The 17,351-nt window shown below is 43.7% G+C and overlaps 1 protein-coding gene across 1 annotated transcript in view; it reads left to right on the top strand.

Moving 5' to 3' along the window:
- Positions 1 to 17,351, top strand: part of KCNH5 (potassium voltage-gated channel subfamily H member 5) — a 302,905-nt gene that overhangs the window by 101,787 nt on the left and 183,767 nt on the right. The window contains exon 7 of the mRNA XM_054971983.1: positions 10,982 to 11,411. Within this exon, the coding sequence (XP_054827958.1) occupies positions 10,982 to 11,411 (430 nt within the window). The remainder of the gene's footprint in view (positions 1 to 10,981; positions 11,412 to 17,351) is intronic.

Raw genomic sequence — 17,351 nt, 5'->3', positions numbered from 1 at the left:
CTTAACCACTACACCAAACTGGCTCTCAGCAAGGCTGTAATGCCATGGAATGCTCCCTTTAAATCTGCCATTTTCTACAGGGGAATTGATCTTTGTGGTCTTGAGACTGGATGTAATTCCTGGAGGCTGGCTACCCTACACCACATGTCAACAGGAATGTAGGACGTTTACTTGAATAACTGCTAAAGGAGGGATTTGCTCCATATCTGACAACCGTTTGGGGCATTTCTGGGAATTCTCAATGGATTCGATCAGGAGCCCCAAGGATTTATCGGCACTAATGGAATGTCGAAAGCAGTCAGTGGGAGCCACCACAAAATGGCTGCCTTAGGGGGTGAGGCCGATCACAAATTGTTATGAGACTCCAATCCAGTGCCATCAAGGAGTGGAGACTGCTGTTTCCAAATCTGTGGTTCCTTAAGAAACCAAGATGATGCTTTCTGAAGCATCTCCTGCTTCCATGGGGTGCAGGAAAGCCAGGGCTGCCTCTGTGCTTTGGGAGAAGAGATGCTCTGAGGAAGAAGGAAGTGGATGTGGGGGGAGGGGGGAACATTGGTAGGTATCGTGGTAGCCATTAGCGGTGTTGGAGATTGCTGGATGAGATGGAAAAGGTGTAGAACAGATCTTTCCTGCCTTCCCCTCCCCACCGCAGAGGGGACTAGGAACACGGTGAAAGTGACTTGTGGCAGGGGAGAAGGTCAGCAGTGGAAGGAAAAATGGTAAAAAAATGACTCTCTGTTCTTGCCCAAACAAAACATCCTTCCCTCATAGAGACAGGATAGGGATCAAACTCAGAGGGGTAAAGGAATCCATATTTTTTTTAAAGCAAGGAATATGGGCACCATATTACACATTTAAGTACGTAAGGTTGGATCCGGACCTCATTTTCTGCTGGTGGAGCTCTTCCACTGACTGTAGAGGGGATTGATTTTCACTTACCCTCCCCTCTCCTTTGTTATAGAGCCACAGATTATGCAAGCACTGTATAAGGCGTGCACAGGTGTGCACTGTAACAAGAGGGCAAAGTGGGAGAATTCTGCTTCGCAGTATTTTGGATCTATCTACGTCACAGGTGCCCTGACCTGGATAGACCAGGTGAGCCTGATCTCATCCGATCTCAGAAACGAAGCAGAGTTGGCCTTGGTTAGTAAGGAGACCTCCAACGAAGAGCAGGGCTGCAGAAGCAGCCAATGGCAAACCACCTCTGTTAGTCTCTTGCCATGAAAACCCCACCAGGGGTCACCATAAGTCAACTATGACTTGAGGGCATTCACCACCACTCTTCAAAGGCATCCAGCTAATCTGGTGCTGGAATATGGATCAGTATAAAAGTCTTTAGACCTAATCCAGTCCTGGAATTTACCATTTTTTTTTGTAAAATTAAGTACCTTCATACTCTTCTTTGGACACATGAAGCTGCCTTATACTGAGCCAGATCACTGATCAATCAAGGTCAGTATGGTCTACTCTGACGGGCAGCAGCTTTCCAGGTTTCGGTAAGAGGTCTTTCCCATGCTTGCAACTGATCCTTTTGATGGGAGGTGCTGGGGATGGAACCCGGGTCCCATGCATACAAAGCAGGTGCTTGATCACTAAGGGCCAAGCCAGAAGTGACGAATTACACTTGAATGGCAAGTGAACAGACTCACGTGTATGCCTCCCCATTCACTTGCACTCCACTTGCACTCCGAGTGGAGTGCAAGTGGAGTGCAAGTGAACAGGGAGGAATACACGTGAATCTGTTCACTTGCCATTCAACTGTAATTCATCACCTCTAGCTTGGCCCTGAGTTACAGACCCACCTGCAAAGACACAATGCCTTCCCTCTAAACACTGTAGTATAGGATGCTCTCTATTCTTCTCTATCACTTTTTTAAAACCTACCCTTCCTTTCTCTTAAAATCTTAGAATGGCACATGGTTTTTCCCTCTTCTGTTTTGCCTGTACAACAGTCCAGTGGTTTAGATGAGGCAGAGGGAAAGTCACTGGCCAAAACTGACCTATGAGCTTCATATGTGGGGATTCTTTCCTGGGTTGCCAATGTCCTGGTGGAGCCTGGAGATCTCTCAGATTGACAACTGATGTTACGGCTACAGGGGATCAGTTCCCCTGGAGAAAATGGCTGCTTTGGAGCGTGGAATCCATGGCATTATACCCTGCTGAGGTCCCTCCCCAAACTCCACCCTCCCCAGACTCCACCCTCAAATCTCTAGGAATTTTCAAACTCAGGGTTGGCAACCATAAGTCTTACCCAGGTTTCCATCTCACATCCAGATCACTGTTCTGTGCCACAGTGGCTCTGACTTTAATTGGATTTGACCCTTTTAAATGAAATAACAGTCCATTGTTACTTTTAAAAATTCTGTTTAATTCTGATTTTCTAACTTGAAATGTAGTATTTCAAAGGTGGTACAAGCCTGTAGTTTCTCACCAGCACCTTAAGCTGGTACTTAATTGTTTATCTTAGAACTCTTGCACTCACTTACCTCCCCCCTTAAGGGAGGGAATATTTAAAGATGTATTTTGCTAACATTAACACCAGAATTAACATTATCCTCCAGAAAAAGAGGATTAAAGACTCGTAAGGGCTTTGGAGGCTAAGCTCCTTATAAGTAGTTTGACTTGAAACATCTCTTGGAGGACTCATTTGCTTCAATAAATTTTTACTCATTTATGATTAATGTAGGGAGGAGTAAACGTTCCTTAATTTGTTCCCTTCTGCATTCATTTATATTGTAATCCACCATTACAGTTCTCTGCTTTTCACTGTTAGGTTTGTAGATTCATAGGCATTTTTTTAAACTATACAGTTGAGCGAAACAAGGAATTTTGTTCAACACATAGGTGGAAGCAAAAGCACGGTCATTTTTAATAGCTTGGCGTAGAAATCAGGATAATTGCTTGGCCTTGAGAGAGTAACTATATTTAAAACAGCAACAACAGGCACCAAGTCAGTAGAAACAGTAAACACAAACTGGCTGAAGCTAGCTAGATAAGGGAACTTGAAAAATTCCACCAGAGCAGAGAAGTAAAAGGAGGTGGGCTTTCCTTAGAACACAGGCTTTGCCTTAGAGTCTCTCTACATGAGCCATCCGACACATGAAGAACATGTATCTGGAGATGCAATGATAGCCAGGAAGGGTCGTTAAAAAGGACAGAGCCGGCGGCAGGGCAAAGGCTTTGCTATTCACTGGAGTTGTGTGAAAGGGCTGTGAAATATCAGAAGGGAAACTTCAGCCCATTATAACCTCTCCAGGTCCAAGCTTGGCTCTGGAATGCAGCTCCAGCCCATTTCCATTCTCGCTGCTCTCTGGTTGCTATCCCACACAGTTTTAGACTGGAGCGGTGAAATTGACAGAGCCTTCAGGAAGACAAAAATGAAATTAACAAACCCTCTGAGGAGCAATCTCCACCTATTCTGTCTTTTTAAACTATGCTTCCCAACTAACATTGCATGTCCCCACACTTGACGAATACACATTGAGTTGTCTTGTGTAGAGAGACTCTCAGAAAGAACAAAGTATAAAACATCCCCACCTTTCTTGCATGGGCTTAGAGTTTTTTTTACTTGCTTGAAAGTCCTCCAATCTTGGTGTAAATTATTAGGCAAAGCACCAAGTCAAAACGAACCAAGATGTTTTTGCAACATAGGCACAACCCATTTGTGTCACTTATATACATCATATCCTTATGATGCATAATGCTGGTTTATAAGAACACAAAGAATATTGATGGAGTGCCTTTTCTGTAAAAAAGTTCCCGTGATAAAACAATAACAAACGCCTCCCAAATAAAGGTTGGATTCACCAAAGGTGAGCCAATATCGAAGTACAGATTTTTCAGGTCAAATAGCAGGGATGAGGAATTTGAAATCCACAGTAGATTTATATTCAACGGTTTGTATTGCTAGAGCAGAGATCTCCACCAGGTAGTTTGTCAGTACCAGTAGCATGTTCATTCCCTAGCAAGAGATGATTCAAAGATCTGTTCTAAGCTTTTTGGAAAAAGTGTTTATTTCAAGGATTTTTCTCTCTGCTGCTTAGCTGGTGGCTTTATTTCTGATGCTCTTTCTATTCCATGTTCTGCTGATAGGACCAAACAAAACCTGGTAACATGGAGTCTCTTTACATGACAAGACATGTTACATGAGGACACTCAAGTGTAGGAAGATGCAATGTTAGTGGGGAAGCAGAGTTTAAAAACACAGAGACAAAGGCTCTGTCAATTTCACCTAGCGGGCAGAGATCACTCCTCAGAGGGTTTGTTAATTTCAATTTTGCCTCCCCAAAGGGGAGGTGAAATTGACAGAACCTTCTGGGAGGCGAAGATGAAATTAACAAACCCTTTGAGGAGTGATCTCTGCCTGCTCTGTGTAGAGAGGTGAAATTGACAGAGCCTTTGGCTCTCTTTTTAAAGTATGTTACCCTGCTAACATTGCGTCTCCCTACACTTGGTCCTCGTATAAGATGTCTCATGTAGAAAGACTCATGCTTGGGAGATAGCAACATGGGATATTTTACATTAATAGTAGCTTTCGTTAAAGAAGAAGTTGGCGGCTTGTGTACTAGAGATACAGCGGTGACCTATGGTCAACCCCATCCCCCAAAGACCACCACAACATCCTCTGTGCTCTTTCTCTGATCAGTCAGCTGGTATCTTCAAGGGGCTGGATTTTGCCCTGTGGCTTCCAGTTGCTGACCCTGGATTGAACATTTGGCAATAGAAAACCTCAAATATTCATGTTCTCTTTTAGAGTCTGTGTAAGGTTAAAAAAAACATCGCCGACACGTACAAGAGTTCCAGCTTTATTCCGATGCTGAAAATAAACTCCAGTGTTTTACAGCTTCGTAATATAATTAGGCAACATTTTGACTAGACTGATTTGATAATGATGCGTAGAAAAGGGCAATTTAAACTTGGCACTGAAACAACATACACTTGCCTCGTTGCCTTCTGCTAAATGAATCATCTTTGGCTGCCGAATCGTCTGCAGTGGAACCCTTTTGTTGGAATGCTTCTATAATTGAACAGTAATGATTCGGAATGCAGAAACGAGTTACGTTTTTGTAGACTGTAGTAAATTAAGAACCTCTGGTTCCCTACGAGGACTTGAATAACTCCCAACATGAGACATACGGACTTTGAAATTGGGAAGAAAAACCCAGAGGCTCCCAACCCAAAACTCTCTCGGAAGTGCTTAATGGCATGTGACACGCGCTGTAATGGCTAATTAACTTTTAGTGGTGAGGCATATGTCCTACCTTAAGAACTGAGTAAGTAGATGATGCGGTATGGCCATTTTCCGAATTTCTACGGGAAACTTTTCTGATAAATGACTGCGCTGTAGAAAGGAACGCATCTTCGGTATGTTTGCATAATATCTTATTCCCACATTCTGCCTCTTTAGTATCCTTTAAATATTCTCCCAGGCAGTGGGAACATATGCATCTTTTGGATGCCCCAACTGTCCCTGTTTACCAGAGATAGTCCTGCATGATTAATATTCCAGGAGGGTAGCCATGTTAGTCTGTTGCAACAAAACGAAACAGTGCCACCTTAAAGACTGGCATCATTTATTCCTGTTTAAGTGTTTGGAAGTCAGACGACAAAGTGATTTATTGATTTATTTATTTTATTCGATTTGTATTCCTTCCTCCCCGCATCAGCAGACTCAGGGCGGATTCCAATTAATACAATAATATAAAATACAAATAACTTTCAAAGCGATAAAAAACATCTTAAATATTTAAAAAAGAACACACACAACAAGCAATCCAGCAGCAGATTTTAAAAGACATAGGGCAGCACATTTCACCAGCAACCACCACCCAGCCACCTCCAAAAATATATGGCAAAGGCTAGGTGGTGGATACCCTTTGTGCTCCCTCTCAATGTACCTCCAAATTCACCCCAAATATTCAAGGATTTTCAAAGCTGGAGTTGGCAGTAGGGTTGTTAAGCCTTCTTTTATAATGAGAGGCTTCCTGCTGGCGGCCTTGTTTGCCCACCTCCACTTGGAGTTGTGGTGGAGAATTTTTTTTACAAGTGACATTGGCTATGTCGTGATCTCACTTGCAGGGTAGCTCTAGGAATGGCTGGAAATAGAGCTTCTGGCAGTTATTAGAGCTACCTATGTCACTTCTGGGTTTTCTCTGAAAGTGATATCGTAACATAGCTGTTGTCACTTCCAACCCCCACCCCCATTCACCACCCACAACCCTCCCGCCAGTTGCCAGTCCTGGCTAGACATGGGCACGAACAGATAAAATAACCAACATGGTGTTAGTTGTTCATTGCCATCCACGAACAACGAACAATGAACATTGACGAGCATGACCTGTTCACGAACATATTCATTGTTCGTTGTTTGTGGTGGCCAGCAGGCTCTCCTCCAGCCATCAAGATCCCCACCACACCACTCCCAGAAACCCTACCTAAGCAGGCAGCAGGAAATGTACCAATAATAAATAATAGCTTGGCCCCAGAGCCTGGCAGCAGCCCTGGAACCTGAAGGGGTAGATCCTTACCGCACCACTCCCAGAAACCTTATCTGAGCAGGCAGCAGGAAAGGTACCAGTAATAAATAATAGTTTGGCCCAGAGTCTGGCAGCAGCCCTGGAACTTGAAGAGGTAGATCCCTATCCACCACACACACAGAAAATTCAAGCTCCATTGCACTCTCCCGGTCTCTCTCTCAAAATGCCAACAGCAACTCTCTCTCCCTCACTGTCTGCAAAACCAGAGCTGGGAGCCCCCCTCCCCCTGCTCTTTGCTTCCTTGTAACAAATGTGGAGCTCCACACTTGAAAGGAAGACCTGCCTATCAAGCTAAATTGGGCTTAAATTGTGGTTTCCAGGGCAACAGCAGGAGTTCAGACAGAGTTCAGACAATCCCTGCCTCCAGTTGCCAAGGGAATAGATTGCAGGAGCCAGATTGTCTGTCTTGACGAATAGCAATGAACAAGGCTTGCAACGACCACCTCTTCGTTTAGAATGAGGCCTCATGAACAGCTTGTTCATGAACAGCTGATTGGGCTGTTCATGGCTTCTTTTAGTTCATATTGCTGTTCGTGCCCATCTCTAGTCCTGGCCCCGCAACCCTAGTTTGCAATCACAGGTCCTAAGATAATATCACTTGGATGGACATGAGGTCAGAGTTGGCCCCAAGGTGTGTGGCAGAAGCTAACAAAGCATTTAAAAAAAAGTTAAGAGACAATTTCGGAAGCAAAATGTGCGAGCCAAAGCAGCAAAGACAAAAGAATTACAACAGACTCAAACATGTTGAATAATTAAGATGGCAGATATTTTTGCCTTTGTGGAGATGCTTTCTTGAATTCCTTTCAGGGAGAGTTGCTAATGTTGTCATCCTTCAGGGTTCACTGCCCTCCCCAGAGAGTCTAGAGACAGTCCCCGAGTACCGTGTGAATGCATCGTCTCCAGAGAACACATCCATAAACACATGTGCATAGACACTATGGCACCATGCAGTGCACAGGGTGCCCTTTACCACATGGCAGCTGCTGAGGAATACTTTGAACTGGGATAGAATATTGGCAGACAGTACGGCCTCCCCTTCCTACAATATACTTTTAATCAAAAAGAACAAACACTGCCTTAGCTTTTAAATCAGCAGGGGGCAGAATTTTGCAGAACAAAAATGGGTATAGCAGGCAGGAGATGGAGCAAGGAGAGCATCTCTGACAGTCATCTCCTGTGTGAGAACTTGGGCGTTACCGTAACGTGCCCCAAGTTTCACTAGTGAAATGCCAGTGGGTGTGATCTTGCTTTTCGCTTCACCCCAAAATGTGGAACGCCATTTGCTGGAACATGGAGGCCAGAGAGAAGCAGCGGGTAAAGAGATCCTTCCTGTAATTGAAAATTGTTCTTTTTGTGATTCTTTCTCAAAGACGGTTGGGAAAGGCGGGCACACATAAAGGAACAATTGCTGCTTCTATGTAATTGGCAAATTCATGAAAAATGAAGTGGTAATAGAGTGTGTGTACAACTGCTGATCTCTCATTCATAATACTAAGAGTATCTATTTATCTACTTATCTAGAAAAGAGTCCAGTAGCACATTTAAGACTAACCAACTTTACTGTAGCATAAGCTTTTGAGAATCACTGTTCTCTTCGTCAGATGCAACTAAAGTTGGTTAGTCATAAAGGTGCTACTGGACTCTTTTCTATTTTGCTACTACTGACCAACACGGCTAACTCCTATCTATCTATCTATCTATCTATCTATCTATCTATCTATCTATCTATCTATCTATCTATCTATCTATCTATCTATCTATCTATCTATCTATCTATCTATCTATCTATCATCTATCTATCTATCTATCTATCTATCTATCTATCTATCTATCTATCATCTATCTATCTATCTATCTATCTATCTATCTATCTATCTATCTATCTATCTATCATTTATAGTCCACCTTTCTCACTGAGACTTAAAATGGATTACACAATGTGAGATTAACATCAAGGAAGTTTCCATAAACAATCCGATCCGATCCAGGCCACACAGACGTGTCCGACCCCTGGCTACTCCGTAGATCGTCTCCCTCCAGGCCTTTCTGTCCTATAGCACGTTGAGAGAGATCCTCAGAGTCTCACAGTGAAGTTTTTACAGGGTAGTTCACCATTGCTTTCCCCAACCCAACACACTTAGCCGTACGACAGCCACGGATGGTAAGTCAGACGTTGCCACCCCCTTGGCACTGTGAGCCGGTGTGGGATAAGGGGGTTCCATAATCAATGCCATAGGGTAAATAAATAGAAGTTTACAAAGACATAGCATTAGCAAGAATCCAGTACAGAGTTGAAGAAATGCTGCAGTGATCAAAGAGCTCTGTGTGCATTATCACTGTAACTTTGCAATGGCCCTGTGAGGTAGGCAGTATCACCATCCTTTCATTGGAGAACATATATGCCATCTCTTTAGACATGGGCTCGATGTGCCTTACGTGTAAAATCAATATCATAAAATCATTAAAAAGACGTAAATTGTCAATATTAAAAGTAAACCATTAAAAACAAGTCATAAAAACAAGCCAAGGCATAAAACAGCATAAAAATCCTAAAACGATATCCATAAAACAGAGCTCAGGTTGGAAGCAGCCCCTTAAAAAGATGACACCCCTCAGTTAGAAGTCTGGGGAGACTCAGCTATTGGATACTGTCTGCTGATGTAGATATGGTTCTACTCGGTAATTCTCACATTGCTAAAGACGTCATGTTAAATGAATATGCTTTTTTCCAGAAAGGTTTCATTTCTGTGTTGATCTTTATGCTTGTTTTCAAATTTTCTGCTACCAAACACTGTTGTATCTGTTTTCATTCAATGTCCTAACAGCTGATCATTGCATTTTGCTCAGTGAATGTCCTAGCTGTTGATTATATTGTATTCGTTTGCACTGAGTAATCCGTCTTGGGTCTCAGGGAGACAGGCAGACAATAGACTGATCGATCGATTGATTGATATATTTAGTAAAAGTAGGTTAGAGTTGCCATGTACATGCTGCTGGCTAGAGGTCTCCCACCTCCAGCAAGCCTAGCCCACCAGCACTCCAGTGGCTAATGCGCGAAAGAAAGAAAAATAAAACTTCACTTCTGGGAAAACCCAGAACTGATGTTAGGCCTCTCTGTGATTCCCAGACCTCAGAGCTGGGAGCCCCCCTCCTTTCTGCTCTTTGCTCCCTTGTAACAAATTTGGAGCTCCATACTTGAAAAGAAGACCTGCCTATCAAGCTAAATTGGGCTTAGATTGGGGTTTCCAGGGCAACAGCAGGAGTTCAGACAGAGTTCAGATAATCCCTGCCTAAATTGCCAAAGGTTGCCAAGGTGCCAGATTGTCTGGTGCCAGACCTCCCAGAAAGGCCGTTACCTGACATCACTTCTGGGTTTTCCCGGACGTGATGTCACAATGTTGCTTACAGCCCCCCCCATTTCCTTGCCCCACCTGATCTCCCACTGGTTGCTAGGCTGGGCATGGCAACCCTAAACCCTCAAGGGGGAATGCATTGCAAGGGGGCGTGCCACTGCTGAAAAGGTCTTGTCTCTGGTGCCACACCAGGGGCACAGGGAGGAGGGCTTGTGAGGAGAATCTTAACTGCAGTGCTAGACAATATGGGTAAAGGTGGTCCTTCAAGTACACCAGTCCCATTTTTTTAGTGCTCCCATTGTGGGGAACAGCTTCCCTGAGGAAGTCAGAAAAGTTTCCATGCTCCTGGGTCTCTGCAAACTATGCAAAACAGAGTTATTCAGAAGGGCTTTTTAACATAAGTAATAGGTCTGTGCTGTAAGGAAAAGTTCAAAGAGATGTTTTGATAAAGGGGTAGGAACTGTAGACTGTACTACTGTGCATTGACTGTTACTGTAAGTATGTTACCACTGGGTTGTTTCCTCATTGTTTAGTAATTCATGTCCAATTGCTTATGTTTGTTTCAACTCCATATCAGACTTCTGCTTGTTTTCAAATTTCTGCAGTCCATAACCTATTGTATTGTTTACTGAATGTCCCTGCTGTTGATCATACTTAAATAATAATAATGATAGCAACAGCAACAACTACACTTGGATGCTTATTCTTCTACACAAATTAGTATCCCACTCAGAGCAGAGAATAAAATCAGTGTTATTATCATATCTGCAGTACATCTGGGGAGCTGAGGCTGAGAAGAGTGGCTTACCCAAGTCCACCTACTGAGTTCATGGCATTAGTGGGATTCAAACCAGCAGAGTGCTGATCCTCAGCCCAACCACATAACCACTATGCTACAGCAGCTCTTGTCTTACACTGTGTAATTACACTATTTAAGCCACATTGAGTCTCAGTGAGAAAAGAGGACTATACATACATGCATGCATGCACACATACATAAAATGTTATGGTCTTAAAGGTAAGATCCAGCACTTTGAATTGTGCCCATGTTATTCAATACTCAAAAAGTAAAGGATTTTTGTTCCTTTCTAGGGGATCAGCAGCCTCTTCAGTTCCTTAAAAGTGGTACGCCTTCTGCGGTTGGGCCGCGTCGCCAGGAAGTTGGACCATTATCTGGAATACGGTGCTGCAGTGTTGGTGCTTTTGGTCTGCGTCTTTGGACTAGTGGCCCACTGGCTAGCTTGTATATGGTACAGCATAGGGGACTACGAGGTTATCGACGAAATCACAAATACCATCAAGACGGACAGCTGGCTCTTCCAGTTGGCCGAGAGCATCGGGATGCCCTATCGGTACAACACGACTGGATCAGGGCAGTGGGAAGGTGGGCCCAGTAAAGACTCGCTGTATATAACATCCCTCTACTTTACCATGACAAGCCTTACGACGATAGGATTTGGAAACATCGCTCCAACCACCGACGGAGAGAAGATATTTTCAGTGGCCATGATGATGGTTGGCTGTAAGTAGGATTTTATTTTTTTTATAGCCACAATGATATTTAAAAAATGATTTTGCATGAGATTTGTATGGTATCACCACTGAAGCAAGACAGCTATTCTCATTATGTTGAAGTGGTAGAGAATTTGCCCTAGGCAGTTTTATTCTTATTGTACGATGGGACTGTCCACCCACGCACATAGTACTCTGAGAACCTTGTCTTTTCCAGGTGCTGCTAATGGCTGTTGGTACAATGGCCTCGGCAGCTATGCGTCCATATGGTAATGCTCACTGGATCTTGGAATCATTCTAGACGTGGCTATGCTATGTGACCTTTGCATCCGTCTTACAAGCACAGTCCACATATGACATTTTTTACGAGTACAGTTAAGAAATCTGAATGTGATTGAAACCTTCTTCAGATGTTATGATTTTGGAGTATCCAACCACGCGTACTGGGAGCAGTTACCGTTTTGTCTGAGTGATACATGTGGGGCCTATTTCAGCTGAAAGGGCAGCTGTGAGCATTCGGAGGATCATGGCTGTGTCATGTGTTTGGATACCCCCCCAAAAGGCTATGTTCATTTTTGCACATTCACAGAGCGCACACGTTCCCACATCAGAGAGCTAAGATTGCCTGCCGTTCCGTCCTGAATCGACAGTCAGTGGATAATTACATTTGCTGTGGAATGTGTAGAGTTGTTCTAGGATGCAGGTCTTCAGATCTGTATCTTTGATTTTGAATGTGTCTGTGCCATCTTGTTGCTGAAGGCTGGAAGATGAAAGCGCTTGTGATATGGATCTGAGATGGGCTGTGCCCCCCAGTGTTTTTCCGCAAAGGGATCTCTTGCCCTGTACACTCTCTCTGTACATCATCCTGTATTCTTGGTCATAGCTGTACGGCAGAATTGTGGCCACTATCACTCAATGGCTTCGTTTTTTCAAATGGCTCAGCTCTAGTGAGATTTAACGTGGTACAGTCGGGCTGGGCCCATGGAGGGTCAAGGTGAATTTCTCTGATGGTGCTGAAATAACGAAAAGTGTCGAAAGTGTTTCAGTTCGTTTTCTCAAAGTGTGAAAAGTCTGCAGGTCAGGTTAGGCTGTGACTTCTATTTTTATCTCGCGAGAATGGTATTCCTTGTCACCATGGGAGCTGGAGGCAACTGAGGTTATTTCCAGACACTATGGATTATTCCACCTCACCCTGCCTTTCAGTTTCCTTGCTGATCTACTGAACTTTTTTTTTTGAAAAATAAGTTACAGATGTGGCTGTTTCTTCTTTCTTGCATGATTAAAGCAGCAGTGCCTATCAGGTGGGATATGAACTTCAGTGAGTTCGAATGGCTAGAAAATGCAATCAGGAGGCGATTGAAAGCTATTAGTCGTGCTAGTAACACTGCAATGGGACTTCTTCTTTTTACATTTTTTTTAATTCGGTTTTTTACAAAGTTTTTCAACAAACAACAGTACTTAAATATACAATATATTAAACAGATATATTCATTAACACAGAAATAATGTTCAACATTAACCATAAACTTAGAACATAATAACGAAAGAAAAAGTTTTTAACTTGTAAACGGCACACCACAAATTGAACGCATAACAACCTATAAGGTCCCCAAATCCCCAGAGATAATTTTATTAAACTACTGGGAAAATCCTGAGATTCCTACTACCAGATTGGACCTCATTTGCTCACTTCTAGCTATAGGTAAACTAACAGTAGCTTCAAACTGGAACCAAAGAACTGCTCCCTCCTTGAATAGTTGGAAAAACTGCATTTGGGACCACTTTATCATGCAAAAAATCACAGACCAGATGGCTCAGAGAGAAAACCCTAACTACAAATCATATTTTCTTGAAAAATGTCTTCCAGTTTTAGACTACCTGACTAAAGAAGATACTGGATATAAAAATACAACCAAACAAGACCTTTACTATTCCACGGCTTATCTATAATTATAATATTCAATTCTGCTTATAAGAAATTCACGTTTTCTTTTCTTAAGATAAATAGGCTACCACTTTGCAGGACTTCTTGATAAGTAGCAGTGTCTGCCTTAATGCTTGTGCTCAACCCTTGAGAAGGGCTATAGGTCAATGGCAGAGTATCTGACATGTGCAGAAGGGTCCATGTAGTAGAAATCTTTTCCTTACGTCTATCCATCTATGTAGCAGGATCTTCTCCTCCTCCTTCACCTCCTCCTCCTCCTTTGCATGGAAGAACATTCCAGGACCCATGCATTTGGACCCCCTATGGAGACCCCCAGCTCATACAACTATGCTGCCAAGCAGTGAATTCACAGGTGGCTCTGTGGTTGGCGAAACAGGTCCGTAAAAGATCGGCCCTGGGCTTCCGTCCAAACATTGGCTGCTCTGGATCTGCTTTTCTCACTTGTAGTACTTGCCTTGGGTTTCATAGTCGCAAGTAAAATCTGTCCATGGTTGCTAATTCAGATCCTTTGAAAACAATTGTGTTATTTTCATAAAGTGTTCCGGAACTTGAGTATCAACTTCGTTGTCTGGGGGCACTGAACAGTTTTGTCTTCCGCTGTTCTCTTGAGAGATCCTAATTGTACGGGGAAGTTTATTCCTCATGGTACACTTTTGCTTTCCTTTGGGCTCATTTAGCCTCTGATAATCCCCTGATGAATAGGCCCAGCGAGAGGCAGCTGTTGCAGTATCACCAGATGTCCTGGAGGCAAATTCACAATATTTGCAAAGGATTTGGGACTCTGATCCTGCGAGGGTACGTCAATGTTGATCAACTTTAATTTTTCCATAGCAGTTGAGCAGTTGGGGTGTAGGGGAAATGAGCTGCAATAGGTAAAACAACGTCGACGGCATTTCTCTCTTCCCTCCTGCAGGTAGATGCAAGCCCCTCTTGCAGAATGTGCAAGGGAGAGGTCGGAAGGCTGTTTTCTGGCCTGAGGCAGGGAGAAAGATGAAAAATGGACAAGATCTTCAAGTGCTCATCATCCTCTGCTGCCTGTAGGGGCAGAGCTCTGTGCCACCTTCAGAATTCTAAACATAGTTAGCCTCAGGGCTTTTTTTCAGCTGGAACACGGTGGAACGGAGTTCCGGCACCTCTTGAAAATGGTCACATGGGCTGGTGGCCCCGCCCCCTGATCGCCAGACAGAGGGGAGTTTAGATTGCTCTCCGCGCCGCTGAGCCATGCTGAGGGCAATCTAAACTCCCCTCTGTCTGGAGATCAGGGGGCGGGGCCACCAGCCATGTGACCATTTTCTCCAAGGGCAACCCACTGAGTTCCACCACCTCTTTTCCCAGAAAAAAAGCCCTGGGTAGCCTCATGTGCTGATGCTGCTTGAGACAGAGGTGTGTTGATTCAGCAGTACAGCATTTGCTTCCTATGTCAAAGGGCCTGTGTTAAATCCCCAGCATCTCTAGTGAAAGGACCTAAGTATTGGGAGAGAATTCTAACCTTGGGGAGCTTCTGGGCTGCATGGATCACAGCTCAGTGGCAGAGCATCTGCTTTGTCTGCAGAAAAACCCATGTCCAGTCCTGACCATCTACAGTGAGAAGATCTTAAGCAGTAGGATTTGGTTAGGCCGTTCTCCTGAGATTCCAGAAAGCTGCTGCCAGTCAGAGTAGACAATATTATAACAACAACAACAACCTTCAGGGCAACTTAATGCCCACTCAGAGTGGTTTACAAAGTATGCCATTATTATCCCCACAACAAAACACCCTATGAGGTGGAGGGGGGGTGGCTGAGCGGGCTCTGAAAGAGCTGTGTCTGGCCCAAGGTCACCCAGCTGGCTTCAAGCAGAGGAGTGGGGAATCAAACCCAGCTCTCCAGATTAGAGTCTCACGCTCTTAACCACTACACCAAACTGGACTGAATAGGCCATATTATCCTTTGTACGAAGAAGCAGTATCTCCATTGTAAGAGGGCCAAACTACAGAATGTGTTTTTGACGTCAAGTCCAGGTTTCCCAGATCTGATTAACATTCATTGCAGTTATGCAAGAGCTGTGGGAAACATCATTGTAAAAATCTGCAGGGGCCCAATTTAGTTTGGAACTGGTATGTGGGGGGAAGAGGGGATCCTGTCTCCCCCTCTACACTGTTTTCCGAGCTGAGTTATCCATGGGAGTTATTTACCCCATTTTGTAGCTGTGCATGTGAAAACAGCAGAAGGCTCCAAGACTAGAGAGATGTCCTGTATCTAAGTTTCCTGCTTCTGCTATTAATTTTAAAACATCATTGTTTTTGAATATTTAAATAGCTTAAATTAATCTGTGCGGTGTACATTTCCCAATGCGCTCGGAAAAAGGGGAGGACAGTTTATAAACGTTAATGACAAAATATATTATCAATTAAGGGTGTAGGAAAGGGATTGAAAATAAAATGGCCAGGATCATTATATTCGTGCATAGATCTGTAGTGCAGCCATGTCCGAAATTCTCAGTGTTGTTCCGGTCGCTTTCAGCTCAAAAAGGATGTCATGAAAGGGTGACCCAAAGGACCGGTGGATTGAAACATCTTTTCCATTCTGAAAATGCTGAAGAGTTTGGGGCCATGTAGCTTTGGAAAAAAGTTGACAAAGGGACTCATTACAGATAAACCACCCAATCCACATGTTTTTGCGTCAACTCCTCTATCTTTTTTTGGCTCTTTTGATAGGTTGAGCCAAACAGGAGTCGCGCTATCCTCTCATACAGAACCTGTATCTCCCAGATCTTGATGCAATCCTTTAACCCTTTAACACCCTGCCTTTCAACAGATGCTCCGGTGCCTTTGAAAGCTGCTTGTCTTTCAGAAATAAGCAGCTGTTTTAACAGGAAGAGGAGCATTATCACCTGCTCATGTCTGCAGATCGAGCTGTTTTTAAAGGTGCAGGAGCAGGTAAAAAAAAATTAAAAGGTTATTATCAACCTTAGTCTGTACGTCCGTACGTAGAGATGATGCTCCCCTTGCGTTTTTGAAGACATTTCCTGAGTCCTTGAGTCCAAAGTCCCTTTCTCCAGCATTCTCACATTTTCACAAGCACAGGAATGTTTGCAGCATTGCGGCAATTCCTAAATAAACTCCAGGAAACCATTTCTTGTTATTGAGGACACCTCAGGCTATAAGCGCTGCATTTTTAATCAGGCCTGCTCAGGCTCTGAATATATAAACCCCAGAAGGATTTCTCCTTTGTTGCTGAGATCTTAGCAGTATCTCCAAGTTCTGCTTCTTTTCATTGGACCTGCTCCAGACTGAATCTACAGTGCTAGCCTCCACTTAGGATTTGGGTTGGGTGGCAAGGATGGTGGATTTCTCCAAAAGCAAATGGCTTTGCGGGGTTGGGGGAGGAGCTGCTAACTAGGCCTTTCCTCCCTGCCCTCCTATGATGTAGTGAAGCTACAGAGATGGCAAAAGGATTAAAATAATGTAAAGAGAATCTATCGTAACATTAAACAAATGTGAATGGCTGAGTTATCTTCCTGTCCTCCAATCTACACAAAAATTCAGGCTATGAAAAATGGGGGTGAGAGGTACAAAGCTGAGAGCAATGTCTGTGGATACATACATGTAAAAGATTTTTAAAAACCCTGAATTTGAATGGCATTTTTGGTTGCTGTAACTAGACATGGGCATGAATGGGGGGAAAAACCCCAAACAAGCTGTTCGTTGTTCGTTGCCATCCACGAATGATGAACAATGAACAATAACAAACATGACTCTGTTCACAAACATGTTTGTTGTTCGTGGCCCCTTAAAGATCCCTTTAAACTATCAGCTGGCAGGTGGCAGGGGAAACCCCCCCTGCAGCCTGCCACTGATAGTTTAAAGGGCCCTTTCCTGCCATGTGCAAGGGGAAGGGCCCTTTAAACACTCTACAAACTGACCTTTCCAATGTCCAACACCCACCAAATTTGCAGGGGACATAGTCCTCAATGTCCTCCCAAGACCCCCCAAGTTTCAGAAAGATTGCACCCCGGGAAAGGCAT

This window comes from Eublepharis macularius, chromosome 2 (assembly GCF_028583425.1).
Source record: "Eublepharis macularius isolate TG4126 chromosome 2, MPM_Emac_v1.0, whole genome shotgun sequence".
Classification (NCBI taxonomy): domain Eukaryota; kingdom Metazoa; phylum Chordata; class Lepidosauria; order Squamata; family Eublepharidae; genus Eublepharis; species Eublepharis macularius.
Note: the sequence above shows the minus strand (reverse complement) of the source record. Positions and strands in the feature narration are given on the sequence as shown.